The 14,566-nt window shown below is 45.0% G+C and overlaps 1 protein-coding gene across 2 annotated transcripts in view; it reads left to right on the forward strand.

The window, feature by feature from the left end:
* The window catches only part of LOC144781655 (uncharacterized), a 196,511-nt gene that overhangs the window by 155,417 nt on the left and 26,528 nt on the right, over nucleotides 1–14,566 (forward strand). For both annotated transcript variants that reach the window (XM_078660620.1, XM_078660621.1), the window contains exon 9: nucleotides 6,780–6,872. In XM_078660620.1, the coding sequence (XP_078516746.1) occupies nucleotides 6,780–6,872 (93 nt within the window). The remainder of the gene's footprint in view (nucleotides 1–6,779; nucleotides 6,873–14,566) is intronic.

Genomic DNA, 14,566 nt, shown 5'->3' on the forward strand with positions numbered 1-14,566 from the left:
ATCGGTTAACTGTAAAGATTTGGTCATCGTTGTCAATTTGCATACTAGACAAGTTCCACATGGATAATGGGCAACGATTGGGGTAATTTCTATGTTCCTTGTTTCAGTTATTCTTTGGGATTTTGCAGGTCGCGTATGTACTAAGATGTCTTTTAAATTTCGTGTTCTTTTATTTGCGAATCTTGGTTGTGGCCAATTGAATTTGCCCGTTGTTAGTATTTGCCAATTTTTTCTGACCATCTTCTGCATCGCGTATGTTGCTGGACAATAAGTTGTGACACATGTCATCAGGGGTGGATTGTTTCACATTGGTTTGTAGAAGGCATTCTCTTGGTTGGTGTTTTGCTCTTTTATGGCATTTCGCTATTGTTGGTGTATAGTCTCTGAGTTCCAATTTTTCACTCAATTCTTGTGCTTGTATTTTGTAGTCAGTTGGCTTACTACAATTTCATTTCAGCCTCAAAAACTGGCTGTACGGTAAATTATCCCGCAATGGTTTAGGATGAAAACTCTTGTATGATAAGAGACTGTATGTTTAGTTTCAATCTGTCCGTTTTCAATGAAGATTGTTAGATCCAAGAAGTCTATGCTTGTGTTGTTGGAGGTGAAGGTACATTTTAGCCATTTATCTCTGTCATTCAGCCATTCGATGAATAGGGTTAGATCTTTGTCAACTTTCCAAATCATAAGAATATTGTCTATATATAGTTTCCAATAAAGTATATTGGATTTTGCATCCAATATACTTTATTGGAAACGATATATAGATATAGCCAACTGACTACAAAATACAAGCACAAGAATTGAGCAAAACACCAACCAAAAGAATGCCTTCTACAAACCATTGTGAAACAACCCACCCCTGATCTGATGACGTGTCACAACTTATAAAACACGAAATTTAAAAGACATCTTAGTACATACGCGACCTGCAAAATGCCAAAGAATAACTCAAACAAGGAACATCGAAATGACCCCAATCGTTGGCCATTATCCATGTGGAACTTGTCTAGTATGCAAATTGACAACGATGACCAAATCTTTACAGTTAACCGATACACTGCACTGGATACAGAAACAGCATACTAACTGTAACTCCACCCATGTCATCTACATGATATGGTGCCCCTGTGACAAGAAGTACATAGGCATGACATGCAGAAAAATCAAGTTAAGGATTGGGGAACATAAGAGTAACATTAAGTTAAAGAAAAATACAACCAAATTGTGCTCACATTTCATTGAATCTGTCCACAAACCAGAGGATTTAAGATGGACAGTTCTAGAAATGCTCTACGATAAAACATCTAACGCTGAAAAAATACTATTTGAAAAGGAGCAAAGATGGGTGAACCGATTGAAAACACACCAAAATGGATACAACGATAATATACCTTGGCATCAATTTGCACAATGAGAAGAGTCCACATTAGTCATAGAAATCCCTTTCTGAGATCCCACTAATCTGTATCCGCAGTCCATGTGACACACTTACACAGGACAAAGTAGAAGGAACCAAAAGTTTTTTCCTCAGTGCTTAGAATATAAATATGTAAAAACCAATTGTGCTGCAAGAGCTAAAGAAAACTATTTATTCCTGCACTTGAGTAATAGACAGATGCCTATAACCCCTTTAGTAAACATTATCTATATACCACAACATATTTGAATATACTTTGTTCCTAAGCCATCACGAAGTAAAGTTTCCAATAAGAATGGAGTAATCACTAGGACAGAGTTCACACATTAACAGTCCCCTTTCTAGCTCCAGTGTCGAAACACCGACAGATGAGAACCACTCCTTATGTTCATAAAACAAAATTCCCAAAAATACGAACTAACCAGTGTATTATAAAAATCCTTTTGTATTAAGACCAATATACCTGAACAATACCGCGATCTCAATCCATAAAAACGATAATATTAACATTTACGAATCTTTCTTTTAAATTCACATCGTGATGAGATCTGTATGTAACAGAGATAAATAATTACCAGTCCCATCATATTTGAAAATAGAAAGTAAACGTAAAAAAACTATCTATATTCGGAGTCCTCTTTCTATTTCCAAACATAACAACTCGATCCGAATATAAGGAAGCTGGAAATCAAGCTCGCGTCCGGGGGCAGAGCCAGCACCAGACGCGTGGAATTTCCGAAGTGCGGGTGAGTCTATCTGTTATCAACGTTGGATTGAAACCCTTATATCGATAAGTATGGTAAAGTTAAAAAACCTCGTTCTTATTTTCAGCTTAGGACCAGAGAGTCCTGCGCTCCTGTTGAAACGTGATAACAATCCATTTCAGGTAATTTCAGGATATCTCGAACTTTAACATCATACATAATGAAGATAAACATCATTAGTTATCGCGGGGCTTCCCGAGTGAGAAAGTTAGATCATTTATCATAACTTTATATCGATTACTATATTTTAGAATGAGTGAATCAGTGATTGAGGATAAAAAACAATCTTCCATTTCCTCGTTTGGTAAACATTGAGCAACAATTAGCAAGTCACTCTTTAGTATTACCCTCTCCATGGCACAACATGATTGTCTTTATTAGCAGTGTTTTCACAAGTCCGTACTTAATGCAGCAATTATGTATTTTTACCATTATATATCTCAAATAGAGAGTTGCTTATGAGTGCTATAATTGTACCCCCACGCCTCTTTATGTTTCTTTTTACTACAGGTACCATATACCTACTTGGAAACAGAGTGGTAAGAAAAAACCCACCATATATGACACAAATTGTGTGAAATATTTTTAACATTGTGAGTTTGTCCTGACGAATGTCCCTTAGACCCGGCTGGGCAAGATGGGACAGAAACATGTTGACCTTTTCTAAAGTGATATAAAGAGATCCCTTAACACAATCTTTAATTATACCCCTTGTTTTTAAGTACAAAAATTCACTTTTGGCAATTAAAGTTCAAACCAGGTGATAGTTTGTTTTATGTGAAGATATCCTTCTCCCTTTTGGGGGCACATCTATATCTCTGGACACTACTACGCTACATCAGAGATTGCCTCAGGCTTGAGGCTGGCATATAGCACGAACTTGGAACACCCAATGACAATGCCATAACGCACATGTGGGGCAGAAAAACGATATAAACCGCAAAGTATACATGGCGTTTATGAGGGTGATCCAACTAATCTATTTGTAACGTGGTTACAAGTGTCCGTTTTCTATTGATTATATGAAATACTGAACTGGGGAACTGAATGGACACCTAAATTCCTCCTCCCTACTCTGATCAGGATTTTAATATTCACCTGGACGCTCATGAAGCCCTGGATTCCAGAATTCTCCTGGATTCACTTAACCTGGCTCAGCTGACCCAGCGGGTCAAGATGCCAACGCATTCAGGGGGCCATCCACTGAATCTAGTTTGTTCCAATTTCGATCTGTCTATAAGTTAACCAGAGTGTGTTACCTGGTCCGACCACCATCTGATCAGATTCTCCTGGCTCATGAGGGAAGCCTGCTGGTACTTCTGCCATTTCTTTTTGCACCCGCCCCCAGAAGATTAATCTTCCCGCACTCTCCGATGCTTTACTTCAGACCCATCCGACTTTGGGTCCTGATCTCATTGGGACAGTGCATAGCTTAGACTCCTGGATTAGCTGAGGGGTCAGCTCTACTGCCAAATCAGGTGCTAGAGGCAAACAGCGTTCCCCACCTTCGAAGCCCTTGTTCTCAAACGCCCTAAAAGGGTTGAAACTGGGCTGTAAAAAATTGGAGCCCAGATGGCGTCTGGAGTATTGCCCCTCTGCCAAGTCTGCACTTCGTACTGCCCAGAGGGAATACTACTCTGCTATTAGAAAAGCTACAAGTAATTACTACGCTGGGAGGATCACTAATGCTAATAACAACAGTAAGGAGATTTTCGCTATTGTTAAGAGCTTCCTTTCCCCCTGTGCGGAGCAAATGTCACTTCCTTCCTCTGTCCAATGGTCGGAGGTCTTGTCTTCCTTTTTTATTGACAAAATAGCTAAGATTCAGGACAGCTTGGGAGCTGCCCTCTCTGATCAGAAGAGTGCTTCCCTTGCACTCCCGCTCACCCTTAGTCCTCCTACTGATCGGTTCAGACATTTCCTGTCGGTGCCTGAGGAAGGTATTTTAGCTATTCTGAAACCACTGAAATCTGGCTCACCCACTGATCCATGTCCGGCCCGAGTTCTAGCTGGGGTAGCAGAGGTGATCAGCTCAGAGGTAGCTGAGATCATTAATCTCTCCCTTCAGATGGCCATTGTTCCTATGTGATGGAAGCAGGCCAAACTCTTACCCCTTCTCAAAAAATCGGGGCTAGATCCCTCGGTTCCATCAATTTATCGTCCCATCTCTCTTCTGCCAGCTTTGGAAAAAGTTTGTGAGAAGGTGGTATTCCGTCAGTTGGAGTCCTTTGTGGAAACATCTAATGCTCTGCACCCTGCTCAATTCGGGTTTCTAGGCTCCTATAGTACGGAGAATGCGTTGGTGGAAATGACTGAAGCGATCAGGGAGTGCTTAGATGGAGGCGACAAGGCGGCACTGATTTTGTTGGACCTCTCTGCCACCTTCGATACGGAGCCCCATCAACTTCTTCTTGCCGGCTGTCGTCTATTGGCATTACCGGCTCTGCTCTGGAATGGATTGAATCGTTTTTAGACAACCGTACTCAGCAGGTCTGGGTGCCCCCAATTTGTCCTCTGTGAGGAAACTCTCCACTGGAGTACCTCAGGGCTCAGCGTTAAGCCCTCTGCTTTTCAACATCTATCTGACCCCCCCCCCCTGATTTTTTTAGCAGAGGAACTGGGTGCAAAAATTATAGCCTACGCAGATGACACCCAGCTGCTATTCACTTGGAGGGGCTTGGATCTGGATACTAAGATCTCTCAGACCTGCCCTTCATCTGTTTTCCGCTGGCTTGCACATACCCAACTTTAGTGCAATGAGGAAAAATCGGAGGTACTCCTATATGGTCAGTTCCCCCCCGCTTTCAGAGAATCATTGTGGCCTCCCAATGTTCCTTGTCCCAGCTCCGTGGGGGATCCGGCGAAAAACCTGGGGGTATGGGTTGGGGAAAATCTGCAGTTTGAAGAGCATATTAAAAAACTTACAGGAGTTTGCTTCGGTACCCTCAAAGCCCTACGAAGGTTCTTTCCCCTGCTCCCGAGGGAGGCTAAAGAAATGGTAGCGGGTGTCCTCATCCTTTCTCGCCTCGATTATGCCAATGCTTTGTACATTGGCATTCCGGGCTATCTGGTTAAGAAACTTCAGATCATACAGAATGCCGTGGCTAGTCTCCTGTTCAACATCTCACGGAGATCTAGTGTCCGGCAACATTTGTGTGATCTACATTGGCTACCAGTGGCCCAGCGGGTGCAATTTAAGGCCCTTATTCTATCTCACAGGGCCATTCATGGTCAAGGGCCAGCGTATCTTAGGAGACGTTTTGTCCTGTATACCCCGAACCGACTTCTACGATCGGCCACTCAGTGCCGGCTGGTCAGCCCACGGTTTCGTAGTGCGTGGTTAGGTGGCCAGTCCATCTCTGTGAAAGCAGCCGCTGCCTGGAACGCCCTTCCTGTGGAGTTACAGCATACACAGGACTTCGATCGTTTTAAAAAAACTCTAAAAACATATCTCTTCAAAATGGTTCTGTAATTTTATGCCCGCTCTCCCACAGTCTGCGCACGCGCCAGGACACTCTAAAGTATTTGAGCACGATACAAATCCCTATATAACATATAACAGAACTCAGTGAGCAGGAATGGGATATGGTGTCTAAGAGATCTGGTAAATAGGAATGTAACAGGAAGGCAAAACTATCTGTAAAATTATCATGTGTTGGTACTTCAAACCTGAGAACCTCTCTGCATTGGTGGAGGAATTGTGGAGCAATGAGATCTTCTGTTAACAAATTGCTCCACAGCTCTTTCAGGAAAGCAACAAAAGCCTGGCCTCTTCTAAAGGAGACTTCATACTCTGAATACCGGAGTCTGCAGTCTCACCCCTCATCCCCACTATCTACCAAATGGCAGAGCTAAGGAATCAGCAGCCCCTCGCAGCTAAAGGATGCAATCTGATTGAAAAAGAGAGCCCAGCCACCTGTTTCACAACTTAAGTCTAGGTTACCTCACTCCAGTTTAAGAAATGTCTGGGAAAACAACTTCACCTTTATCTTGTGCACATGGCCTTAAATACTGTGATCCATTCTCAAACAATGACTACACGTATGTGAACTTGAATAACCTGCACTGGAGTGTTAACACTAGGACCTGCATTGGCACATAGAGGTGACATTTTACTCATGGGGACATTATGTCTCCACTCATGTGACCCAGATAAAAAGGTCTGGCCACAATGTCTGATTCATAAAGCATTGTATGCTGCCACTGCCCCTCTCCATGCAAACCCATGACAGGGACAGTAGTCCACTGTTCAACAAAATGGGGACCTTCCTGTGTGCTCCTGCAGTCCCTGGAACTCACTAATGTCAAAGGACAGCTATAACCCTCATGCATATACTAGATTAGTGTGAGGCTGAAGCCAAAATCAAAAACCAGGTTACCAAATACTCTCAGTTCAGCACTCTAGGTAGGGGAACTCGGCAGTGTACCATGAAGAGGAAATTTCCATCCTAAGAAACAGTGAAGCCTTTCTCTGTCATATTTTATTTTCTCTAGGGTGTACAACTGTAGTAGGGTGTTAATAAATGTATTTTAGGAAACATCCACAAATTACATTGCTTTATGAGAATCTTATGCTTCTCTTTTTTTTACTCTAGATACTATGGAATCTATCCTTATCACACAATTTGAAGAGTTTGTGCCACCTAATGGCAATCATCAGAGAGAATGTTTGGAAGACTCTGGTTCAGGTGAGCAAAAAATAATCTTTTACTACCATAGCATATATATTTTGACAATTGGGAGACCATGAGATGGCCCACTTTGGTACTATCAGAAGAACTATGACAAAATCAGCGTCTTACCTCTAAATCATCTATCGAAAGGAACAAACATCCAAGTGGCTGCAAAGCTTTAGGTTGCTAGAAATGCTCATCCTTGTAAGGAAAATGTTACTTCTCCTGTAAGCATCGGTTTGTTGCATGTGGCACTGTAGATTCACATGCTCTGCATACTCCTGCCGAATAGTGTTTGATTCTGACGTGCACAACTTGTTTTTCTTCAAATAATTATTTCGAATCACTAGGAATAGTGACTCCTCCTATGACTGGTAATGCTCATGGTCATTAGCTCCATTGTTAGATTGTTTTCTTCCGCAGTGGGAGAAGTTTGAGTTGGAGCATAAAGTGACGGAGAATGACCATGCAAGGAAAGTAGAAAAGTAAAGGAAAGCATCTGTAACAGCTAAAGGCTTCGAGGTAGAAAGGTGGGCACCTGTGAATCTGCCGCACTACATGCCATGAACAGATGATTACAGGGTAAGTAACATTTTCCGTTTGTGGTGTGTGTAGCTGTAGATACACATGCTTTGCATAGACCATAAAGCTGTTCTCCCCTGTGCGGGAACTAGCCAGAGGATGTTGCAGAGGATTGAAAAAGTGTATGTGGTACAACTTCACCCACTTGAACTTATTGATGTGTTAGGACATCCACACAGTGTATGGTGAATGTGTGTGGTGTGGACCGGGTAGCTTCCTTACAGATGTTGGCTATTGGGAAGTGAACCAGAAAGGCCATGGAGGCTACTCTCTTGCATGTAGAATGTGGCCCAGGTGACGAATCGAGCTGCCTTTTGGCCTTGGTGTTACAGGCTTGAATGCACTTTGACTAGCCAGTGAGCTACCCCTGCTTTCAAAATGGCACTGCCTTTTTGCAGGTTAGTGTAGGCAACAAATAAATGCTGAGTTTTACAAAATTATTTTGTCTTATCAGTGTAGGACATTAGGGCCGTGTTTATGTCTAGTGTGTGAAGTGCTTTCACTGCTACCGAGTACGGGTGTGGGAAGAACACCAGGCGATCAATTGTCTGACTGAGGTGGAAAGGAGAGACCACCTTGGTCAGGAACTAAGGGCTATCCTGTCTGCATGAATCTTAAAAATTGGTTCTTCCAGCATGAGAGCTTGGATCTCATTCACATGTCTGGGGGAAGTGATCGCAACTTAAAACACTACTTTCCAAGCCAAAAATTGGAGACGGCAAGCATGAGGGGGCTTAAAGTGGGGGGTCCCATGAGCCTAGTCAGGATTACATCAAGGATCCAGGATGGGGGGGTGGGTATATCCTCTTAGGTCCTTCCATAAAGTCTTTAATGATGGGTACTCTGAATGTGACAAGTGTTACCTGTTCTGTAGTTATGTTGCCACCCCAGCTAAATGTAAACAAATGGAAGTGTAAGCCAGGCCTGAGCGTTGCAAGTGAAACGGGTAACAGACGATGTTTTGCACTGCTGTCTTGAGCAGATCAATATGTTTAAGTAGGCATTAGTGGATGAACCTCTTCCACTTTGCTGCATACCAGGTCCGAGTAGTGGGATGGCCGAGCCTCTTTGAGAATGTACATACACTCAGCAGATGGTGAGATAACCAACTATAGAACTTCAGAAGCCAGATTGCTAGTATGAGCTATCTGGGGTTGGGGTGTCTGACTGTGCCCTGGTGTTGAGTGAGAAGATCTGGACTGTTGGAGTGCTTCGGTTTAGTGACTAGCGACAACTCAAGTAGGGTTGGGAACCACAGTTGCCTAGCCTATGTGGGAGCCACCAGGATGAAGTAAGGGAGGTCTGCAGTAGCCTCCAGACCATGTACGGAAGAAGTGGGAGAGGCGGAGGAGCATAGGCAAAAATCCTTGACCAATTAATCCATGCACATGGACTGAGGGTGGGGAAACCTGGAGGCGAAGCCTGGGCATTTGGCGTTTTCGATGGTTGCGAACAGGTCTGTCGGTAAACCCGCAATGTTGGAAGTATGGGAGCAGGGCATGGGGGTAGAGTTACCACATGTTGACTTGTTGCCGCATCCTGCTGAGCAGATCGGCAAGTTGTTGTCCGCATCTGGAAGGTATGCCGCTAGCACATGTACTCTGTTGTGGATCGCCACTGTCATAGGCTCTGCGCTGATTTCTAGAGCTGGGGAGAGTGTTTTCTCCCTTGTTTCCGAAGGTAACATGTGGCAGTCAGATTGTCTGTTTTGACCAGGCCTGTTTTGTGATGTACATGGCAGAAGAAAGATTTCAGAGCCAGTTGGACTGCCAATAATTACAGATAGTTGATGTTGATGGGGTGTCCACAGGCCCTGAACAGTCCTGCCCTGCAAATGTGCTCCCCAAACCATGAGAGGCGCGTTCATGGTTGTGACCAACTGCGAGACCTGGTCTAGAAAGTGCCTGCCCTGCAACAATTTGTGAATGTTCCACCGCTACAGATGGGTGGTGGCCCAGACCAATACTAGATCCTCCTAGCGACTGTCCACTTGTGACCATTGTCCTGGGCACTCTTGCAGCAGACTTTTGTAGTCGAGCGTGGGGCATGATGGTGATGCCGGAGGCCTTCATGCCCAGGAGACGCACTACCGTTCTGACTGTTAGCTGACAGTGTGGCTGAAAAAGAGGCAGCAGAATTTGGAAGACTTGGTACCATGAAGGGCTGGGATAAAGTTTCCCAGTGACTGTGTTTAGCATTACCCCGAGGAAGGGCTGTATCTGAAGGGGTTGGTGGTAGGACTTGCCCATTTTGATGGTGAAACCGAAATCATGGAAATTGAAGGTGATCTGGGTGTTGGTCAATCACTGCTCTCTGCCAGCACTCCGTCAACCAGTCATCAAGGTACAGAAAAACGTAAATGCTGCTCCTCCAGAGATGAGCGACTACCACTGCAAGGCGTTTACCAAAGACTCTGGGAGCTGTGCTGCCCCCGAAGAGCAGAACTTTGAATTGAAAGTGCTTTCCACTTACCACCAACCTGAGGCACTGGCAGTATGCATGGTGGATCATGATGCGGAAATAAAAGTCCTTCAAGTCGAGTGCAGTCATGAAGTCGCCTTGCTACACCAGTGGAATCAGGTCCTGGAGCGTGACCATGTGGAATGCTCCGACAAGGAGTACTTGCTGAGTTGCAAGAGGTAGAACATGGGCCCAAGGGACCCATCTTTCATGTGGATGAGAACGTACTGGGTTTACATCCCTATGCATATTAGTATAGTGGCACAGGCTCTATGGCCTCAGGGAGTAAGAGCGCGTCTTCTACCTCTTGTCCGAGGTGCTGGTGTTCTGTGGAGAGGGAGTGTGGTGGTGTGGTTGTTTGGTTTTGGAACAGTGAGTTCAACTCAGTACCCTCTTCTACAATTGGCAGAACCCATTGGGCTGAAGTGATGTTTTGCCATTGTGCGAGGAACCCCTGCAGGCGTCACCCGACAGGTGTTGTGTGATCGAGGGAAGGGAGAGGGAGTCACTGCTTAGCAGGGGCCAGCTCCCTTTGCTGCACTGCCTCAATTCCTGCCCTTGGAGTTATTCCCCCTATAGGCACCCCTGGAATAATATTGGGAGGGTTAAATGTAGCAATGGGGACTGAAGCCAGAGACACGGAGCCAGATGTGAAGGTGAATAAGAATGCTGGAGTGTTGTATAGATCCCACTAATCTGTAGGATCTGCACGTTTGTGGACAACATAAACTTTGGGTGATGTGCTTAGACTGATTCTACGCACCCCGTATTATATGTCGTCCTGGAGGCCAGCTAGCTCAAAGTGCCACCATAAGCCCCCTCTAACTCAAACAAGGAGCTAATGGTTTTTGGCAACCACTGAACATGAAGGCCCGGACCCCTCGGTGATCGCGGTAACAGATCTGGAACTTTTTCGCTCAGTCACTTGTGTACTCTTGTTCTCAGAGAAGTAAACCGAGAATACATAATGCAACGTTTCAGTATATTTATTGAACCAAGGTTATTCTTGTATAAAATACATGTGCTGCGATATTCAGGAGACAGAAGCAGACAAAAGTGATTAGGAACACCAAAAGAGTAAATAGCTCAAGCAAATACACGGATCACCAGGTTGGTTGTGTTTACGTTTGCAACCTATCATGTCAGCTTCTATGAAACGTAATTTGTTTGTGTTCCTGTGCCCAATTTTACTTGAAAAGTCTAGTCTTAATAAGTCATAGAATGGGTTTACCCTTTCTGCGTAATCCAAAATGTATGTTCTGCCAGAATTACAAAATCCTAAAATGGATTGTAGTCTTTTCAGAGTCCGAGGTTGGCGCAACGCACATTTTTCTAAAAAAAAATGGGTTGCCAGTCTTTTGCCTTCACTAAACAATTCGTATCACAAAAATAGGACATATAGCGGGGCAATTTTTGATTTTTTTAAATTAAATTTGTAGCCCAGGTGAGCAAACCTTAGAATTATGCGGTTTACTCTGTCCAAGTGTTCCATTCATTTATCATCCGTTAGATTGATATCCACATAGGACAATGTCTCCTCATCAACATTTTGAAGTAACTGATTGAAAACAGCCAAGGGCTATTCTTATATCCTTGAGGCAAACGACAAAATTGCCGCTGTGAGCCTAGCACTGAAAATGCTGTCAATCATGCTTGAATCATCCCCGTCGTCATAGTGGGAGTTCCGCAGTATACATATAAAAGCAGTAGCTAGAACTACTATAGGCTACCATGCAATGAAGAGTCACTGCAATTGCCTATCCACTTTCTTTTGTAAAAAAAAGAACCAAACTTAATCAACAGCCAATCAGGCAATTGCACCTTCTAGAACAATCTCAAGGGAGGCTAGGTTCCTCAGATTTTCCATGTTGTCTCTGAGGATGAGGAGACATCTACCTCACAGACTTCTAAGGAAACATCCAAAAGGAGAGAGAGATCTCTTGAATCGCCTAAAGTTTCCAAGAAGAAGACTTCAAAAAGGTCTAGTCAGGAAGAGGAAGGCACCTCACAAAAAGGAAAGCTTCCATTTCCTACTGAGGAAAAAAGCCATAAGAAAGGTAAATATTCTTCTATCCAATCAATTATAATCTCTGTCACAAAAAAGCTTGTATCACCAACGGCGTTAACTTCTTGATCACCGTCAACGCAAAAACCATCTTCTAAGCAAGTTCCTCCTTCCTCATTGTCAAAAAAAATCTACATCGGCGACGGACTCGGCGATAGTCCCGTCGACGACGCTTCCAGTGACGACGATTGCTCCACCACTGACGACCTCATCGTCGAAGGCAACTCTGACGATGACGACGACTACAACTTTTTCATCGGCGTCCTCGTCGACGACAGTGGTTCAGTCGACGACCCTGTTGACGACAATCTCATTGACGACTGCTTCATCCTGTCCTATCATGTCCTCGTTGACGACGCAGGCGCCGCTACCGTTGACAAAGCTGACAACGCTATATCCCACGCCTAGTCGTAAGTGTCCATCAACATTACTCCCGGGTCATCAAGCTGAGCCAAGGAGTGCCGCAGGAATCGACCCTGAGCCCTACCCTGTTTAATATCTATGTTGCCCCTGTGGCAGAGATTGCAGAGAGGTTTGGGGTCAGGGTCGTATCTTATGCGGACGATGCGCAGCTGGTGGTCGCCCTAACCCAGATGCCGGAGTCGGCCGCCCTCAGCTTCAAAACATGTATGCAAGAACTTGCTGCCTGGATAACTGCTTGAGGCTGAATGGCGACAAGACGGAGGTACTGGTGGTGGGGCGGGCCCCGACTGTGTAGTCATCGGCATGGTGGCCTCAGGAGCTGGGGGCGACACCTACACCATGTGCACGGGCAAAGAACCTGGGAGTTTGGTTAGATCCTAACCCGTCTTTTGACTATCAAACCAGGCGGGTGGCAGGTTCATGCTTTGGAATTCTGAAGGTCCTGCGTAAAACCCTTGATCTTCTACCCGTGGCAGCTAGGAAGAAACTGGTGCATGCGCTGGTGACATCCCGCCTGGATTATGGAAACATCTTGTATCTAGGTGCACCTGCGAGATGCGTGCAGCGCCTACAGGGAGTGCAGAATGCTGCCGCCCGTCTCATTGGAGACGCCCGAAAAGATCATCTGCCAGGGCAGCTCGGGCGACGCTTCACTGGCTACCAATTAAAGAAAGAGTTGCCTTTAAAGCGCTGTGCGTTTGCCATCGAATCCTGCAGGGTAGGGCCCCGGCGTACCTAGCAGAACTCGTGTCCCCATATATTCCTTCACGTCAGCTGAGATTGGGGGGGGGGCAGTTTGGTATGTGTACCAGCGATAAAAAGGGCCAGGATGGGTGGCCGGTCATTCAGACTGTTGGCAGCCAAACAGTGGAATGCCCTTCCGGTGGAGCTCCGGATGGAGAGCCAAGAGAGGTGCTATAGGAAAAAACTGAAAACACTTCTTTTTCCTTAGGTTGTATTAGACTCTGTCTGGTTCGAGGTTACTGGCTGATTTTACTGCAGCGCGGGGACACACATGCATTTGTGTAACCACGGCGCTTTATAAATGGACATATTATTATTATTATCCGTCGACACCGTTCTTGTCGACGACACCGGCGACAAGGCAATTTCTGCAGAATCTAGCAATAGTATCACCTTTACCTCCTTCAACATTCTTGGAGGAATCTGATGACAATGGGATGTTTGGGCCTCCTGATAGTCCTTCTCAATTACACGTCAAATATCCGGAGGAAGATGACTACGAATATGAGGGATACTCTCAACAAGAATATCACCCTCCTCATGCAAAAAATCAGTACATGGAACCAGTTACTGAACCTACGGTCCACCTTCCTGTTGCTTTGGTACGAGACCTTCAGGATTTATTACAGGACTATTGTACACGCTTTCCTTGAGCGCCTGGTCCTCCACCTCCGCAGTCACCGCCGCCTGCTGCTTCTCCACCTCATACATCTGTACCTTTATCTGTGTCCTCCCCTGCGGGAGATACTGGTGGGCCTCAACATCATCAGGATACTTCTGGTGAAGGAGAAAGTGAGGACAATCAACCTCAAAAGGAAGGACAAACAGGAGATGAATGGGATGACTGTCATATCAACACCGGCGTCTCCCTCTCCGAAAACCGTAGAGTCTCCACCAGAGAATATCGGCGGCTTTCATGCCTTAATAGAAAGTGCAGCATTGTGTTCCCAGCTGTCTTTGATGGTAAAGCAATCAGACTGCTTTCTCCATGATTTTAAAGACCTATCTCGAAAATCTGTTAGGTCTATACCCATTGTAGATAGACCACATATGGGAAGAAGGCTTAAAGGTAATGAGGACACCGGCGACAGTTATCCCTGTCTTAACCCAGGATCGACAAAAAGTATAAAGCTCCGGAGGATGCTCCAGCTTATGTAGTAGGACATCCTAAGCCTGACTCCCTTATCTTGCAGGCCGCTCAACAGAGATCAAGGAACCCTCAAGCACCCATTACTGCTCCACCTGAGAGAGAAGGGAGGCGCTTCGATACCATTGGGAAAAGATTTACAACCACATCAGGTGCAACTGTTCGTGCTGCCAACACTTTAGGGATTTTAGCCAGGTATGATCGACAAATGTGGTCGGACATTGCTCATTTCTTAGATCTCCTTCCAGAGGATAAGAGGATGGAAACAAAGAAAATCCTGCTTGAAGG

This window comes from Lissotriton helveticus, chromosome 9 (genome assembly GCF_964261635.1).
Source record: "Lissotriton helveticus chromosome 9, aLisHel1.1, whole genome shotgun sequence".
NCBI lineage: Eukaryota > Metazoa > Chordata > Amphibia > Caudata > Salamandridae > Lissotriton > Lissotriton helveticus.